The sequence below is a fragment of the Bradysia coprophila genome, unplaced genomic scaffold, assembly GCF_014529535.1.
Source record: "Bradysia coprophila strain Holo2 unplaced genomic scaffold, BU_Bcop_v1 contig_297, whole genome shotgun sequence".
Classification (NCBI taxonomy): Eukaryota; Metazoa; Arthropoda; class Insecta; order Diptera; family Sciaridae; genus Bradysia; species Bradysia coprophila.
The window spans coordinates 1,867,883-1,880,892 of NW_023503555.1; the positions used below are offsets into that span (position 1 = coordinate 1,867,883).

General features: G+C 37.6%; 3 protein-coding genes and 2 non-coding genes across 6 annotated transcripts in view; 4 read left to right on the forward strand and 1 right to left on the reverse strand.

Moving 5' to 3' along the window:
* Window positions 1-1,713, forward strand: part of LOC119078732 (alpha-L-iduronidase) — a 38,581-nt gene extending 36,868 nt beyond the window's left edge. The window contains exons 6-7 of the mRNA XM_037186415.1: window positions 1,126-1,337; window positions 1,405-1,713. Of these exons, the coding sequence (XP_037042310.1) occupies window positions 1,126-1,337; window positions 1,405-1,612 (420 nt within the window). The 3' untranslated portion in view covers window positions 1,613-1,713. The remainder of the gene's footprint in view (window positions 1-1,125; window positions 1,338-1,404) is intronic.
* A 567-nt stretch (window positions 1,714-2,280) lies between these two features.
* On the forward strand, window positions 2,281-2,351 carry Trnag-gcc. Its single transcript has one exon. It is a non-coding gene; the product is annotated as a tRNA-Gly (tRNA).
* Window positions 2,352-2,428: 77 nt separating this feature from the next.
* On the forward strand, window positions 2,429-2,500 carry Trnad-guc. The gene has a single exon. It is a non-coding gene; the product is annotated as a tRNA-Asp (tRNA).
* Window positions 2,501-5,858: 3,358 nt separating this feature from the next.
* LOC119078769 (peroxisomal trans-2-enoyl-CoA reductase-like) lies at window positions 5,859-7,641 on the reverse strand. Its single transcript, XM_037186476.1, has 6 exons — window positions 7,294-7,641; window positions 6,895-7,015; window positions 6,651-6,811; window positions 6,451-6,575; window positions 6,103-6,376; window positions 5,859-6,030 (listed from the first exon to the last, which is right to left on the reverse strand). Exons 1-6 carry the CDS (start codon window positions 7,394-7,396, stop codon window positions 5,981-5,983), a joined length of 834 nt encoding a protein of 277 aa, XP_037042371.1. The 5' UTR covers window positions 7,397-7,641; the 3' UTR covers window positions 5,859-5,980.
* A 1,629-nt stretch (window positions 7,642-9,270) lies between these two features.
* On the forward strand, window positions 9,271-11,901 carry LOC119078748. 2 transcript variants are annotated; one of them, XM_037186450.1, is made up of 9 exons: window positions 9,271-9,705; window positions 9,777-9,892; window positions 9,972-10,031; window positions 10,104-10,261; window positions 10,459-10,651; window positions 10,844-11,029; window positions 11,084-11,236; window positions 11,295-11,510; window positions 11,589-11,901. In XM_037186450.1, the coding sequence occupies exons 1-9, from the start codon at window positions 9,693-9,695 to the stop codon at window positions 11,841-11,843; spliced, it is 1,350 nt and encodes a 449-aa protein (XP_037042345.1). In that variant the 5' UTR covers window positions 9,271-9,692; the 3' UTR covers window positions 11,844-11,901. The 2 variants fall into 2 exon arrangements, with proteins under 2 accessions (XP_037042345.1, XP_037042344.1); XM_037186449.1 differs by having other exon boundaries at window positions 9,272-9,705; window positions 9,777-9,895.
* Window positions 11,902-13,010: the final 1,109 nt, after the last annotated feature.

Consider the following 13,010-nt stretch of genomic DNA (forward strand, 5'->3'; position numbering starts at 1 on the left):
CATTGTTAACACTGCAATAAACACTGTTACTTGTTTACCGATGGGAAAAAGCAGGAAATTCCAACAAGAGCGTCGCGATTGCAATTTCTTATTTCTCGAAGAGGTGAACCCAACGGTTTTAATGTGCATGGTGTGATTAACAGTTTTTCTCCATCAAACTCATCAACAGGCACTTCAAGGGTACTGAAACTTGACAGTGTGTCAAACAACTGTGAAACACTTTAAAAAACCAATTCATACAAAATTGAACTCTATTTAGCTAGCAACTTTCGACTATGACAACTTTTGCTTGAATTGCGTTGAATAGATGGATAAGTGAATTATATGAGCTATGGGGGTAACTAATAGTTAAGTGGGTGAGTCAGTGAATTATGCGGGAAGCTAAAAGAATTTGAGAGAGAATGAATAAATAGAAAGAGTCGTCAAAAAAAACGCATTTTTCTCATGGTCTATTGAGGACCAAAATAAGGTTGATCACATGTTTCAGTAATGTAATGTGCACGCCTCAACACGTAAAGAATTCGTTACATACACACACGGAATTTTGAAAACCGTCACATTCTGTGTTTTGTGGTTTATCGATTTTTTGTGAATTTTGCATGCATCTTTATATGGACAAATCAAAAACTCAAGTACAACACAGAAACATAAAATGTGTCGGTTTTCAAAATTCCGTGTGTGTATATCTCCATATAGCTCGAGAGAGAAAGCTGATTTTTCGATAGTAACTGTAATATAGTATGTTATGTTACAAGTCGTATTTCAATTCTCGATGTCACAAATTGTTGTTATGTCGCATTGAGTGAACATCCAAACTTCCTGAACAAGTGTGAATTCGTATAACGATAAAAGTTTACACAAACACGTATGTTCGAGCCGAAGGCGAGGCAAAACATGTAGGAGATATATGGTTTAATTTAATACAGTCACTTTAAACCCTACTGAAGGGCCTTCAGTACCTTCAGGACATGTTAAGAAGTTTAAACGAATTTTTTAAGAAATTAAACAAGCATGAAGTAGCACCTATACCAGTCGTATAGCTGTTTTGTTACCGAATAAGACTACAAAAGCACTTCCCATTTTCCCGGAATTTAGGATAATCTTACTCACAAGTCAATCTTTCAGGGTCCTCATATTTTAAAGACTGCATCTATACATCGAAACAACAGTCATCTATCGCTACATTTCAATGCAATTATCCAACAACCATGGATAATTTCAATTAGAATCTGCGGTGAACATCAACCCAAACCCAGTCAACCAAAAAACTTGCGAATCCGCAAAGTGAATGATAACGAGGTTGTGCTCTTCTGGAAGGAAAAATTCACCAAGTCCAGGTAAAAAACAAAAAGATGACCCACAGAATCAAGCAAAATATACAGGCTCGTTGACTTCTTTGTTCAGATGCACAAAAAATTTCGAGATATTTTTTTCGCCTGAGAACTGGAACAAGAAATGGATCAATCTGACCGCCAAACAGCATGTTCCATTCTTGTCGTATCACTTTGCACCGGATGTGAACAAGAGCATAACAGTTCGTGGACAGTACAAAGTCAGAGGTGTTGATGTGTTTGACCGGAAAGGAAAATTTTCGTCGATCGAAATTTTTTAATTGGAATTGTGTCTGCTATCGAAATATATTCCGAAACCTGCTGTGTGTGTGCGTACCATATAGATATTCAATTTATAATCTCAATTACGTTGCAATAATAATTTTTTTTCTTTGCCAACAAAAAGTGATAACGGAATTAATTAAGATAAGAATTTTTCTACTTCCACGAAAGTATATCGAAATGAGCGCACACATTGTTAGGCAACATTACAACATGATGTTATTAAGCCATATATCACAGCTCCAAATTTTATTGATAAAATAATTGATTCTACAATCATAAAGTTCACATAACAATACACACGATGACGCGATTAAAGTCTCGTAACGAAAATTTAGCGGACTAAACGAGTCATAAGTGAAATATTTTTTTTGTAAGACCTATCGATTACAGATATTGTTTAGAGCCCCGTACGAAATACAGTGGGCTGTTAGTATCACTGTAGTCCAATTCCGGTTATGTTTATAGAAAACGTCAATGCATCGCTAAGAAACCACATCCTTCTCATTGAATACCAAAAATACAGAAGTTATATCGATAACATTGGCACACCACAAAAAAACAAAACACAAAAAAGAAATAAGAAAAATCTCACATCACCAAACAATTCATTGAATTTTTCTAACGTTTTTTATGTGAATTCACACTTAAATTAAGTTGATCGCAAGCATCGGTGGTTCAGTGGTAGAATGCTCGCCTGCCACGCGGGCGGCCCGGGTTCGATTCCCGGCCGATGCACAGATTTTTTTGTTTTGTTTTTTCTATTCTGGTGTGTGTTTTCATAGTGTTGGCTTTTTAGACGAACTATTTTCAGGTCCTCGGTAGTATAGTGGTAAGTATCCCCGCCTGTCACGCGGGAGACCGGGGTTCGATTCCCCGCCGGGGAGGATTTTTTTTTTAAAGAAAGCTATTTGTTTCACTGGTTGGGTTTCCCTACTTATAAAATGTTTGTAGAGTTTGGCCGTGCATCTTTTTAATAGATTTTCTTGTCTTGTCCGGTGCATCGTAATCTACGGAAGTGGGTCTACGGCAACACTTATAAACCGAAGAGGTCTAGAAGAGAAGTCTATAAAATTAACTAATTAGATTGGTAGCTATGATTCGCAGTCAAGTGGTGCGCTTGTCAACGTAAGTCCAACAGAAGGGTAAGCTGTGAAGTAGATCTTGCAATTTTTTCAGTTAGACGTCAGTGCTTCCATTGATTTTTAGCTGGTCCATTCATACCAGTAAAACTGCTTAAAGTACATCTTCATGCGAGCTTACCACCATCATACACGTGCGTTTAACTATATTAAACCTGTATAAACAAACAAGTGCATAATAAGCTTCCACTGTACATAAGATTTAGGAGTTAATGAACAGTGCTGTGGTATAACTACGGAAGAACACTTATAGAGTGTTCCAGTTCAAACAGTTAGGACAGTTTTCGAACAGTTGAGGGCTACGAGTATAAGTTGTTTTCGAACAATTGATGCTACGAGTATAAGTTGTTTTAATATGAAGTTAACAGAGTTTTCGAAGAGTTGAGGCTGCGGACCTTAATTGTGCTATAACGAACTGGAACATTCTATTTAAAAAAAAAATCTATCCGCAGCCTCAACTGTTTGAACACTGTGCTAACGGTTCTATTTACTAAGCAGCTTGTATCTATTTCTCACCAATCAAACATTTTTATAATATGGAGTCAGCGTATGGAGTCGCTCAGGGTCAATTAGTCTTTTCTCGTCCTTGTAGTGTAGAGTCCCTCAAAAGGTCACGGTTTATATGAGCCATATTATTACACGATCCAATACAAAATAGACAATATAATACACATCGTGCTATCACCGAGTTGAATACAAAGGTTTACTCAAAAAAGCCAACGAAAGTTTTACCTTTTGTCACAAAAGTAGAGAAAATGTTTGTTCCACCTCTTTTATTTTTGAGTTCTAGAACAGCCCACAGACCGAAAAATCCAAATTGGTGTCACAATTAAGAATGAAAAGAAAAGGTGAAGATACGAAAATTTAAGTTGTGGACTACGACAGATTCTCTAATCAAAATTTTATTTTTAATTGACTTCTTCTTAATTGACCAATACCTTCATTTTCACCCAATTCAGATTCGGATAAATGGAATACTAAAATGAATTCTTCTTCTTCTGTTACACTTTAATACTTCAAATTTATTGTAACAAAATAAAAGAAAAAAAATAATTCAAAATTCCATAAACTTATCATTTTGCTTAAATGCAACACTTTAGACCCTTTCTGCATCCATGGAATACGAAGTGGTGATCTTTTGGACATTTACTATAACACTTTCCCCAACCATTTCTTTGATACCCTTGATCTTGGCAGCTAATGGCATCTGTAGCAAAAGTAATTTTTTTGTAACTCAATGAATAAGATTTAAGGAAAACAATTCCGAGAAGAAATGTTACCAGTAACTCTAATGTACACCATTACAACTATGCAGAACAAAAAGTAAATTTGTAGATACTTTTTGGTGTAGCGCAGTAACTTGGTGTGAGGTGAAGCTATTCTGGCTTCCTATACCCCCTAAGTTGCTATCATGTGGACACAAATTAGAATATTGACTAATTTCCCGATTGTAATAAAAATTCGTGTTTATGACAATTAAATAGTATTTGTACAACTGCCTCTTAGAATCGTAAATGTTTTTGACGATAATAGTGAAAATAAAAAGAAATTGCGTCATATTAAATTTAGTGCTCATTGGATGAAGCACGGCAGAGTAAAATAAACTTTACGTACATACCAATTTTGCTTAACCTGAGACGAAAAGCTCAGGGGCGCAAATCGCAAGAACCGAATTTCTGTACACAGAAAAACAAAAACAAAACTCCTTTTCACATTTATTGAGGAAACATCCTTCAGGGAAACACCCTTTGGAACGAAAAACAGAGCTATAGCTCTTCCCTTTCCCGCACATCACGTAAAGTGGCAAAAAAGAAAACAGAAAAGCTGTTTCGACCTCGAGAACTAGCGGGTCACAGGTCAGAGTGGACTGACCATCTTCACTTTACTCTGTCATGATGAAGCCCAACAAACTGAAAATTTATTGGCAAGTTTATGTAAAAAGTTTCACCAAAAATCTAGACAAGAAATTATCACATTTAACAATTGACTTTATTTCGTACATTAAAATAAATCGGAAAGAGCTTGCATACCCATGATATCAACGTCAACTTTTCTACTAGATTTTCACCGAACCCTAATCATAAGGATTCAGGATACGCTAGCTTTTTCCACTAGAAAGAGCTGTGATAGTGAAATGTCTATCAATTCTATTACTTGTTTTGACCTAAGCTTAGCTTTACACTGGCTACTGGCTCTGAGAATATCTGAGAAAAGTGGCGTCTCTGAAATATCTTTGATTTTATGTTTGCGGCTTTGAAGTATAATGGAGGAGTTAACATGAAATGCTTCTTCCCTAAGCCCAACGAAAAATGGGCGAATGGTTTGCTCAACATGGACCGGAGTCGCATTAGAAGGGTGGTAGGATCGATTACTGAACATTGTGGGCTCAAGCAGTACATTAAGAAGTTGATACTTTCGGACACTCCAAGATGTTCCTGTGATCTTGAAGAAGAAACAGGAGCACACCTATCATGAGATTACTAAAAAAATTCTTCAGCGAAGACGCAGGATGCTGGGAGACTATAAGGTCCACAAGGAACCAGAAATTGCTTCGCCAGGTTGCTGTAGTATACATTGGAGTTTCTGGTAACATTTCTTCTTCGGAATTGTTTTCCTTAAAACTTGTGCATTGAGATAAAAATAAAATTTGGTTTCGCGACAGATGCCATAAGTTGTCAAGAACAGGGGTATGCAAGTAATGGTTAGGGAAAGTTTTACAGTACCTGTTCTATAGGTCGACACAGCGTATTCTATGATAGGGGATGCAAAAAGTGCAAGTGCTGCATCTAAGTAAAATTATCTGTTGATGGAATTTTGAATTATTTCTTTTTCTTTTCACAATAAACTGACTTATTTGCTTATAGCAGAAGAAGAATTCGTTTTTGTATTCCATTTATTCCCGCTTATCGATAAATTGTATCGAATATTAGGTCTCCAGTCAGTTTAGAAAAAACTACTATTGGGATCGTTTCAGAGGTCAAGCCAAAATTGATCACATCCGATTCAGGTATTTTTAAGTCCAATGTAGATAAACCTGACCTGTTCCGAGCTGTACTTTGAGCTAATGTTAGCCTTGAGCTTATTGAAATCGTAATTCGAAGTCTTCGATATCGATGCAGCATTCGTTTAAATTTATAGACAAACGATAACGATGCAATTAAATTTTTTTATTTAGAACTGTAACACACCATCCATATCACCAAAATAAGAAAAAAAACGATTGTATCACAACTTCGCTGGTGGAATCCATTCATTGGCTGGTAACTTCTCGTGATCTGGAACGAAATAATTGCTTGAATATTGACAAACATCGTCCTAAAACCAAAGACGACCGAACGGATACGTACCATTAACATGCCAGTAGAGCCTTGTGTATAAACTGCTACCGCAATCAACCTTCAATGTGGTCCCAGAAATGAATGAAGCACCAGGCGAAAGCAGAAAGCATACTGCTGACGAAACTTCTTCCGGCATACCTGGCCGTTTACTGGGTAAATGTTCCTTTACCTCAGCGAAAACATTTTCGACTTTGTAGTTTGCTGCAGCAGTAGGTGACTCTATAATGCCGGGGGCAATTGCATTTACCCGAACACCTTTGTCTGCCCACTCTATCGCCAAAGACTGAGAACAGAGTTTCGTAGTTAGATCTATCGATTCAGAGTGTATGTAAGTGGAAGTCTAAAGTCGCAATGTACTTGAGTCAAATTGAAAACTGCATGCCGAGCAGCTCCCGTATGTGACATCATTGGGAATCCCCTCCACATATCCGCAATAATGTTGATAATAACGCCTCCATTCTTCTCAAACCATTGATTGTAGGCTGACGGGAAGAAGCGGTAGATTTAATATCCTACCAAGGCTGCAACTCGGTGTATTTGATTTTTGATGAACTTACCCTCCTTGCTTAATAGAAACGTTCCCGTCAAATTAGTTTCGATAACAGCATTCCAACCTTTCAACGAAATATCCGCTGCTGCCGACATAAACTGACCACCGCCGTTATTAACCAAGAAATTCAATTTGCCGTGTCGTTTGATAGTTTCGGATACCAAATTTCTGCATAGAAATATTTGGAGAAAAGTGAAAAAATAAAAAAATAAAAAAATCGAGATCAACGCGTATCAGTTTGATATACTCACCGTACTTCATCTTCCTTCCGAATATTGCATACTATCGACGAAATCTCTCCGACCGGTTTGAATTCCTTGACACAGTTCTCTAATTTTTCCTGGTTCCGGGATGCTATGACGACCTTGCAGCCTGTCAGATTTGAGTTTTAACTTAGTTTTAGCGTACGACGCAAACGAACGAGTATCTCATAAATTTAATTAAATTTCTGATTTTATTCAAATACGAAAGGTCGTTAGCCTCTGAGTATTAAAATGGTTCATTACAGTACATCGAAAAAATCAATTCAAATCAACAGCTGAGACGTTAGTTTCTGATCATATTATCAACCAATACATGATAAACGAGTGCCAATAAGATAATGAGCTCCTCGAATTTCATTTCCAATAAATTATTGTTTGCTCCCATACCTAGTGTAAGTAATTCGTAGGTGATGGCTCTGCCGATTCCTGTACCCCCTCCAGTCACTATAGCAACACAGTTTTTAAATAATCCGGCCTTAAACACAGACATTATTGATTTGATTCAGCCAATAGCTTCTCTGGGTTCCAGCAATGAAAAACGCACTCAAATTTCACTTTTCTGTACTTTGAGTTACAGCTTTTTATCTAAAATTGATAAGATAAGAGACGCGTGTAAACAAAAACATTGGAAAGTTGTATCACATCAGTGTGATGGACCGCGGTAGCGAACCTGTGTTGTTTTTGTTTAATTTACATCACACGACATTCGCTGTTGATCGTGTCAGTTGAATCGGTATTATTGAGCTGCCGCCTACATAATGAGAAGACGATTTACCGCCATATAATGAACACACAATCTACTTAGACAGGCCAAAAATATTTTGAGGCCAGGTTAAAGCGCCTTACATCACATGTAAACATTGCGATAGTAAACCGCTTCAACCTGGCCTTAATGTCAAAGTGTTCGAAGCTAATCCAGGGCCTATTATTTGGGAATCGATTTTGGGAATATTTGGGAATTTTGGGAATTTTTGGGAATCTTTGAGAATATTTGGGAATATTTGGGAATATTTGTGAATTTTGGGAATTAATTCTTAAATAATAGGCCCTGCTAATCATAGGTCTTATCTGAATGTAGCACTTCTGAACTCAACTCTAAACTTAACTCAAGATAATTATTTACCTTTCATTGGTTCTGTTTGTTTCTATCCACATGTATCACAAAAGTCCCTCTTTGCATTCCTTCCATGCTACACATATACAATTATTAAGTGCAACCACGAGTACAAGTTGACGCATATATGGTCAACGCTTTGCAGTGCGTTGCGTGGCTTTGTTCACGAATCTGATTCAAAATATGGAAAGAAGATGAAACATCTTGGTCACAAAATATTTTTAAAATATCAAATTTTGAATGTGATTTTGCTAGAAAAGTTTTCTTCAATTCATTAGATTCACTACAAGTGAAAGCTCAATTATTTTTAACATAAATGAGGTCGAACTTCTAGTTTTCTAATTGTTGCACTCGCGATTTGGAAACATTAAATGTAATAAAAAAAAACGCGCGAGGGATTCTTTTGCAAAACAGCCTACCGAAATCGGACGTATTTTCCAGTGGACTTTAATATGTACCTAGAAAGTACTTCAACCCTAGACACCAAAACCATTTTCAAAAAAATTCTTCAAAGTTTATGTGGCAAGTGGGAGATTATCAAAACCACTTTTCTTACAAAAAATCTCTCCAGTTACACGAGCCGTCCGTACAGTGTGCGGTGTCATTAGAAAGGTAATCACCGTAATCACATGTACTATTGAGCTGAATAGGGACTTATTGGTTTTAAAATTCATCCACATTGAAATATGTGCAGTTAAAGTTTTCAACCGAAGGCTTACACTGTTCTTACAGAAATTTCTCGAGGTACACAGAACGTACATGGTCGTGTACGGGGAATCATTTGAAAGGTAATTTTAAGTATTCGGCTCAATAGTACCTTTCTAATGACACCCCCCACGACCCTGTGCGTCTCGCGTAACTGTAGAAATTTTTGTAAGAAAAGTGCTAATTTTCGATTCTTGATCACCTCCCACTAACAATTTTTTTGAAAGTGGTTTTGGTTTCTAGGGTCGAAGTCCTTTCTAGGTGTACACATAAAAAGTCCCTCACGCGGAATTCTATCAAGTTCAGCAAATATTTTACGGTTCAATCTCTCGCAGATCGCAAGCACACTAAACCAAATATTCGTGTCTTCTGTTTCCTTTGATCCACATAGTTCTAAGATTGATACAAAATCTTTCTTTGCATCATTCGTTGCACCATAATTTTTCTGTATTAACTCATGCGTTAGTCAGAGCTATAATCGCTTATTTTCGTCGTCGCTGCCGATAACAGATGACTCTGTATATATCTGAATGATATTTATTGCAATGCATCTATCGCATCGCGTTCGGTTTCGCACAGAATCGAACGACCAAAATATTTACAAATAGAAGCGAAAATTCACGCCAATGAATTGATTGTTGTTTTGTGGTTCTAATCAATTAATTTTAATCGGTGTTAACTACCGGCATAACCGTCAACAGTTTTGATGAGCGATCACCATTTTTATTAGAAAAATGCAATAACTGGACATTTAGGAAATGTAAAAATTTGTCAAAAACAAGAAGAAATCGGTCTGTGCATTGTGATGTGATTGGTAGCGAATTAATCAAACGTGTGTGTTGTAAAGGTTATCGCCACTGCTCTCGCTTACCAAACAAAAAAGTTTTTGTTAAATTTGCCTTTTTTAAAAACATTTTCATCGAGTACTTGTCCGTATTATTAGTTTTAATTCTTAATATCACAACAAATGGCAGGAATAGGTAAAGAAAAATATTTCCCTAATCTCTCAGTAACTGTACTCATCAGAACTATAAACCGAAATTATCCAAAGCTTGCCAAAGTTCATCGAATTCAATTCCAAGAAATGATCGGGAAGAACTGGTCGGCTCCAGTTTCAACATCAACTCGAGAGGATCTCTGGATTTCGACAGTTTAAATGACGTCGACGTTGTAACTATTTGGCTGTTTCATTTGACCATTATAATTGATAACACCTGTGACACTTTAACGTCCATTCCGATTTCAGATTGTTGATGTTACGGAGTCAGAACCAACGTCCATAGTATTGAGTTTTTGCCAAAGAAGGGTAACTTTCCGTTACAATATTTGTTGGTTCTGAACCGTTCCTTACAAGGTTTTGTTATCCCAATCTTTACAGTTTTTGCTGCCCTATGTAAATATTCTTGGTGTGGTGGGACTCAGACCCATAACAGTTGATTCTTCCCAATGCAGTATTTGGTTCGGTCACCTACAAACATTGTTTGTTATCGTCCTACTCCTAATAGGCTACTTAATTCAATCTTTTACAGGCTTCAGGTATATGACTGATCCATCAATGGGGCTGTCCAAAAATGATTCGAAATGACGTCCACTTTGTCACATGCAATGTTAAAGGTATTCTAAAATGGTGGACGAGAAGGAAGGAAACCAAACACAGTGGAAAAACAGTCGTTATTGGACAGCCCTTTAGAAAGTCGTTCTTTGCCATGAAAACCTTTTTTGTTTGTTTGTAGGCGAGATCGTGGAGTCACCACTCAAAATGTTATGATAACATTCGACAACTATTTGAACGAAAGCCATACCACCTTCGGCGAAACAATATTCGTTTTTGTGGTGCCGAGCCTTTTGCATTTCATTGGCTTCATTTCGGCTGTCTACGTTCTCCGTATAGCTGATAATGAGCAGCTGCAAAATTTGGTGGAACGCGTAAGTGTGGCATACGAACGCACTGCAAATCAAGCACCAGAACAGAGTGAAGCATTAGAAAAGAATTTCTGACTATTGCGTCCAGCAGGCCCCTTATTGAAATTATGTCCGTTTTGGTGCTTGGTTTGCAGCGCCATTGGCCACACTAATTGGAAATTGCGTTAGTTCTAATCGCAAGACATTTCCATCCAGGTGTTCATATTGTGTCAACTGCCGAACCGGCTGTTCTTAATGCTTTGGTTCTACATCAGCTGTGGATTGATTTGGTTGCTCTTAATGGCCTCATGCATCGTTTTCGTGGAAAGTCATTCTCCAGGGATTACCGAGAATCTGAAAGCATTTCGGAATATCTCACCGGACTTTCAATATTGGATAAGCGTAGGCTCAATTCCCGACGTTCCTATCAACTCTTTTAATTCATCCTTTGAACAGATAATCCTAATTGCATCAATTATTGGTCACGATCTTGTGCAAGTGGTCGTACTGTCTAGTTACGCCATTCAATGCTATCTCCTGCGCCATTATTTGTACATACTGAACGACAAATTGATCCAGAATACGATCGAACCGATTGATTGGATGAGGGTAGGATGATAACAATTTTACGTGATTCTTCTTCCTCAAAATGAAATTCGTCCGACAGGAAATGTGTGAATTCCGAAAACTGTTACATCATCTGAACAAAAAAACGGCGAAGCCAGTCTGCTTTTTCACGGTTCTGAACATAACATACGCCATCGCCGGATTTGCCTATTTGATCAAAACGTACGTTGAGAGCAATGCACCGATAAAGATGTTCAGTATGAATGTGGGAAACATCCTTCTATGGTTGGTCATTGCGTTTTATCCGTTCTTTCAGGTAATTTTTTCCACTTTTACCCTTTCCTTCTCTAACATGATTCTGAAACTAAAACGTACGAAAATTTTGGCTAATTAGGGAGCTGCATTAACCGAGGCATGCATGGTGGCGCGTACAAGCGGTCATCAAATACGAATCCGTCCGTTTGTACACCATAATACCTCATCCGAAGACTTGAATTCGGTGCTGCTGTACTCATCATCTTTGCAAATGTCGGCGAAGCTGTTTCGCATGCCCATTCAAGGGAATTATTTATTTTGCGTCATTCTAATTTTACTTGTTGTTATACTGGCGATGGGAATGTGTGTCAAAGTTTACCTCGGCTTGTCGTAATGTTGTAAAGTGGAACAAAATTATTCTTTTTGCTTGTATAAAGTGACTATGCATTTTAGACGATTGTGTTTCAATTCAAGATCTAACGAGAAAGTGCTTGGTCGGTAGCAAAAGGAAACGATCAACGATCGTATCAAGACAGTCAACGGCTGAAAAAGCAGCCGTAAACTCAAGGTAAGCTTGAAATTATGTTTAACTAGATATGTAGAGTTGGCGGCTTCAGGACGGAGCCACACTTTTCAATCCCACCCCCACATACGACATACATTGATCATTAGTTCTTTCCTTTTTTTTCGACGAGCTAGGCTTATTCACTGATTCATTACTCATTCATTCGACTAATAAGATGTGCATCGTTCCAGGCTAATCAAATTACATTTTTAAGTGAAGTTACATTCTTGATTCGGAAAGGCGCGGTACCAACTCCCGCCTGTTTTTATAATAGTTATTAGGAAGGTTCCGGTTAAAATTTAGCTCACGGCACACCGATTTGGTATCCTGGTTTTTCAGGATCCTCAATCTGTTCGCTATCAGTTTTAGTCTGTGTAGACCAAGAACCAATGGTATTTATCGCGAAAATTCGACTTTTCATCTTTTCCATCCTTCTGACGTAATAATATATTACGTCCTTGCTTGGAAGTTTGTTGTTCTGGCAAGTGTGAGCTTTGTGGAACGAGCCGAAGGCGACAATTTTTTTTCATGTGTCAGGGGCTTTGCGTAAATTTTCTCGGTTTTTCATGAAAAGTTGTATACGTATTTGTTGTGGACGGTTTATTTTATGTACTTTCACTTGTCGCACTCCCTTCGTTCGGGCTACAACTCGCAAAATTTGCCTAAAATATACCAGCCACAACAGATACGAAAGTATATTTTACGGGTAAAAAGATGAAAATTAAAGATTTCGTGTGAATATTGTTGATCCGAGGCGTAGCCGAGGTCAATAAACACACGAAAACGAGACTTTATATTTTTATCCCGAGTGGGATAAATATTGTATTTTATATGCTGAGGCGCTTGAAACATGAAAAGTACGGTTTTCGGCGCATGTAAAACACTGAGACTTTCGGTATTAGTACACCAACGAAGGTAGCTCCTCAGTACAGTAACAAATCGTGGAAAATCCAAATGTGTGTCAAATTGAAGGTATAGAAGTCCAATGAAGTATGA

Coding starts and splice junctions, on each gene's coding strand:
- LOC119078769 (XM_037186476.1), bottom strand. CDS start 7,396: ATGTCTGTGTTTAAGGCCGGATTATTTAAAAACTGTGTTGCTATAGTG. Junction 7,016..7,293: donor CTACGAATTACTTACACTAG/GTATGGGAGCAA, acceptor CAAATCTGACAG/GCTGCAAGGTCGTCATAGCA. Junction 6,377..6,450: donor CAGTTTTCAATTTGACTCAA/GTACATTGCGAC, acceptor CTCTGTTCTCAG/TCTTTGGCGATAGAGTGGGC.
- LOC119078748 (XM_037186449.1), top strand. Junction 9,896..9,971: donor GTTTAAATGACGTCGACGTT/GTAACTATTTGG, acceptor TTCCGATTTCAG/ATTGTTGATGTTACGGAGTC. Junction 11,237..11,294: donor AACCGATTGATTGGATGAGG/GTAGGATGATAA, acceptor TTCGTCCGACAG/GAAATGTGTGAATTCCGAAA.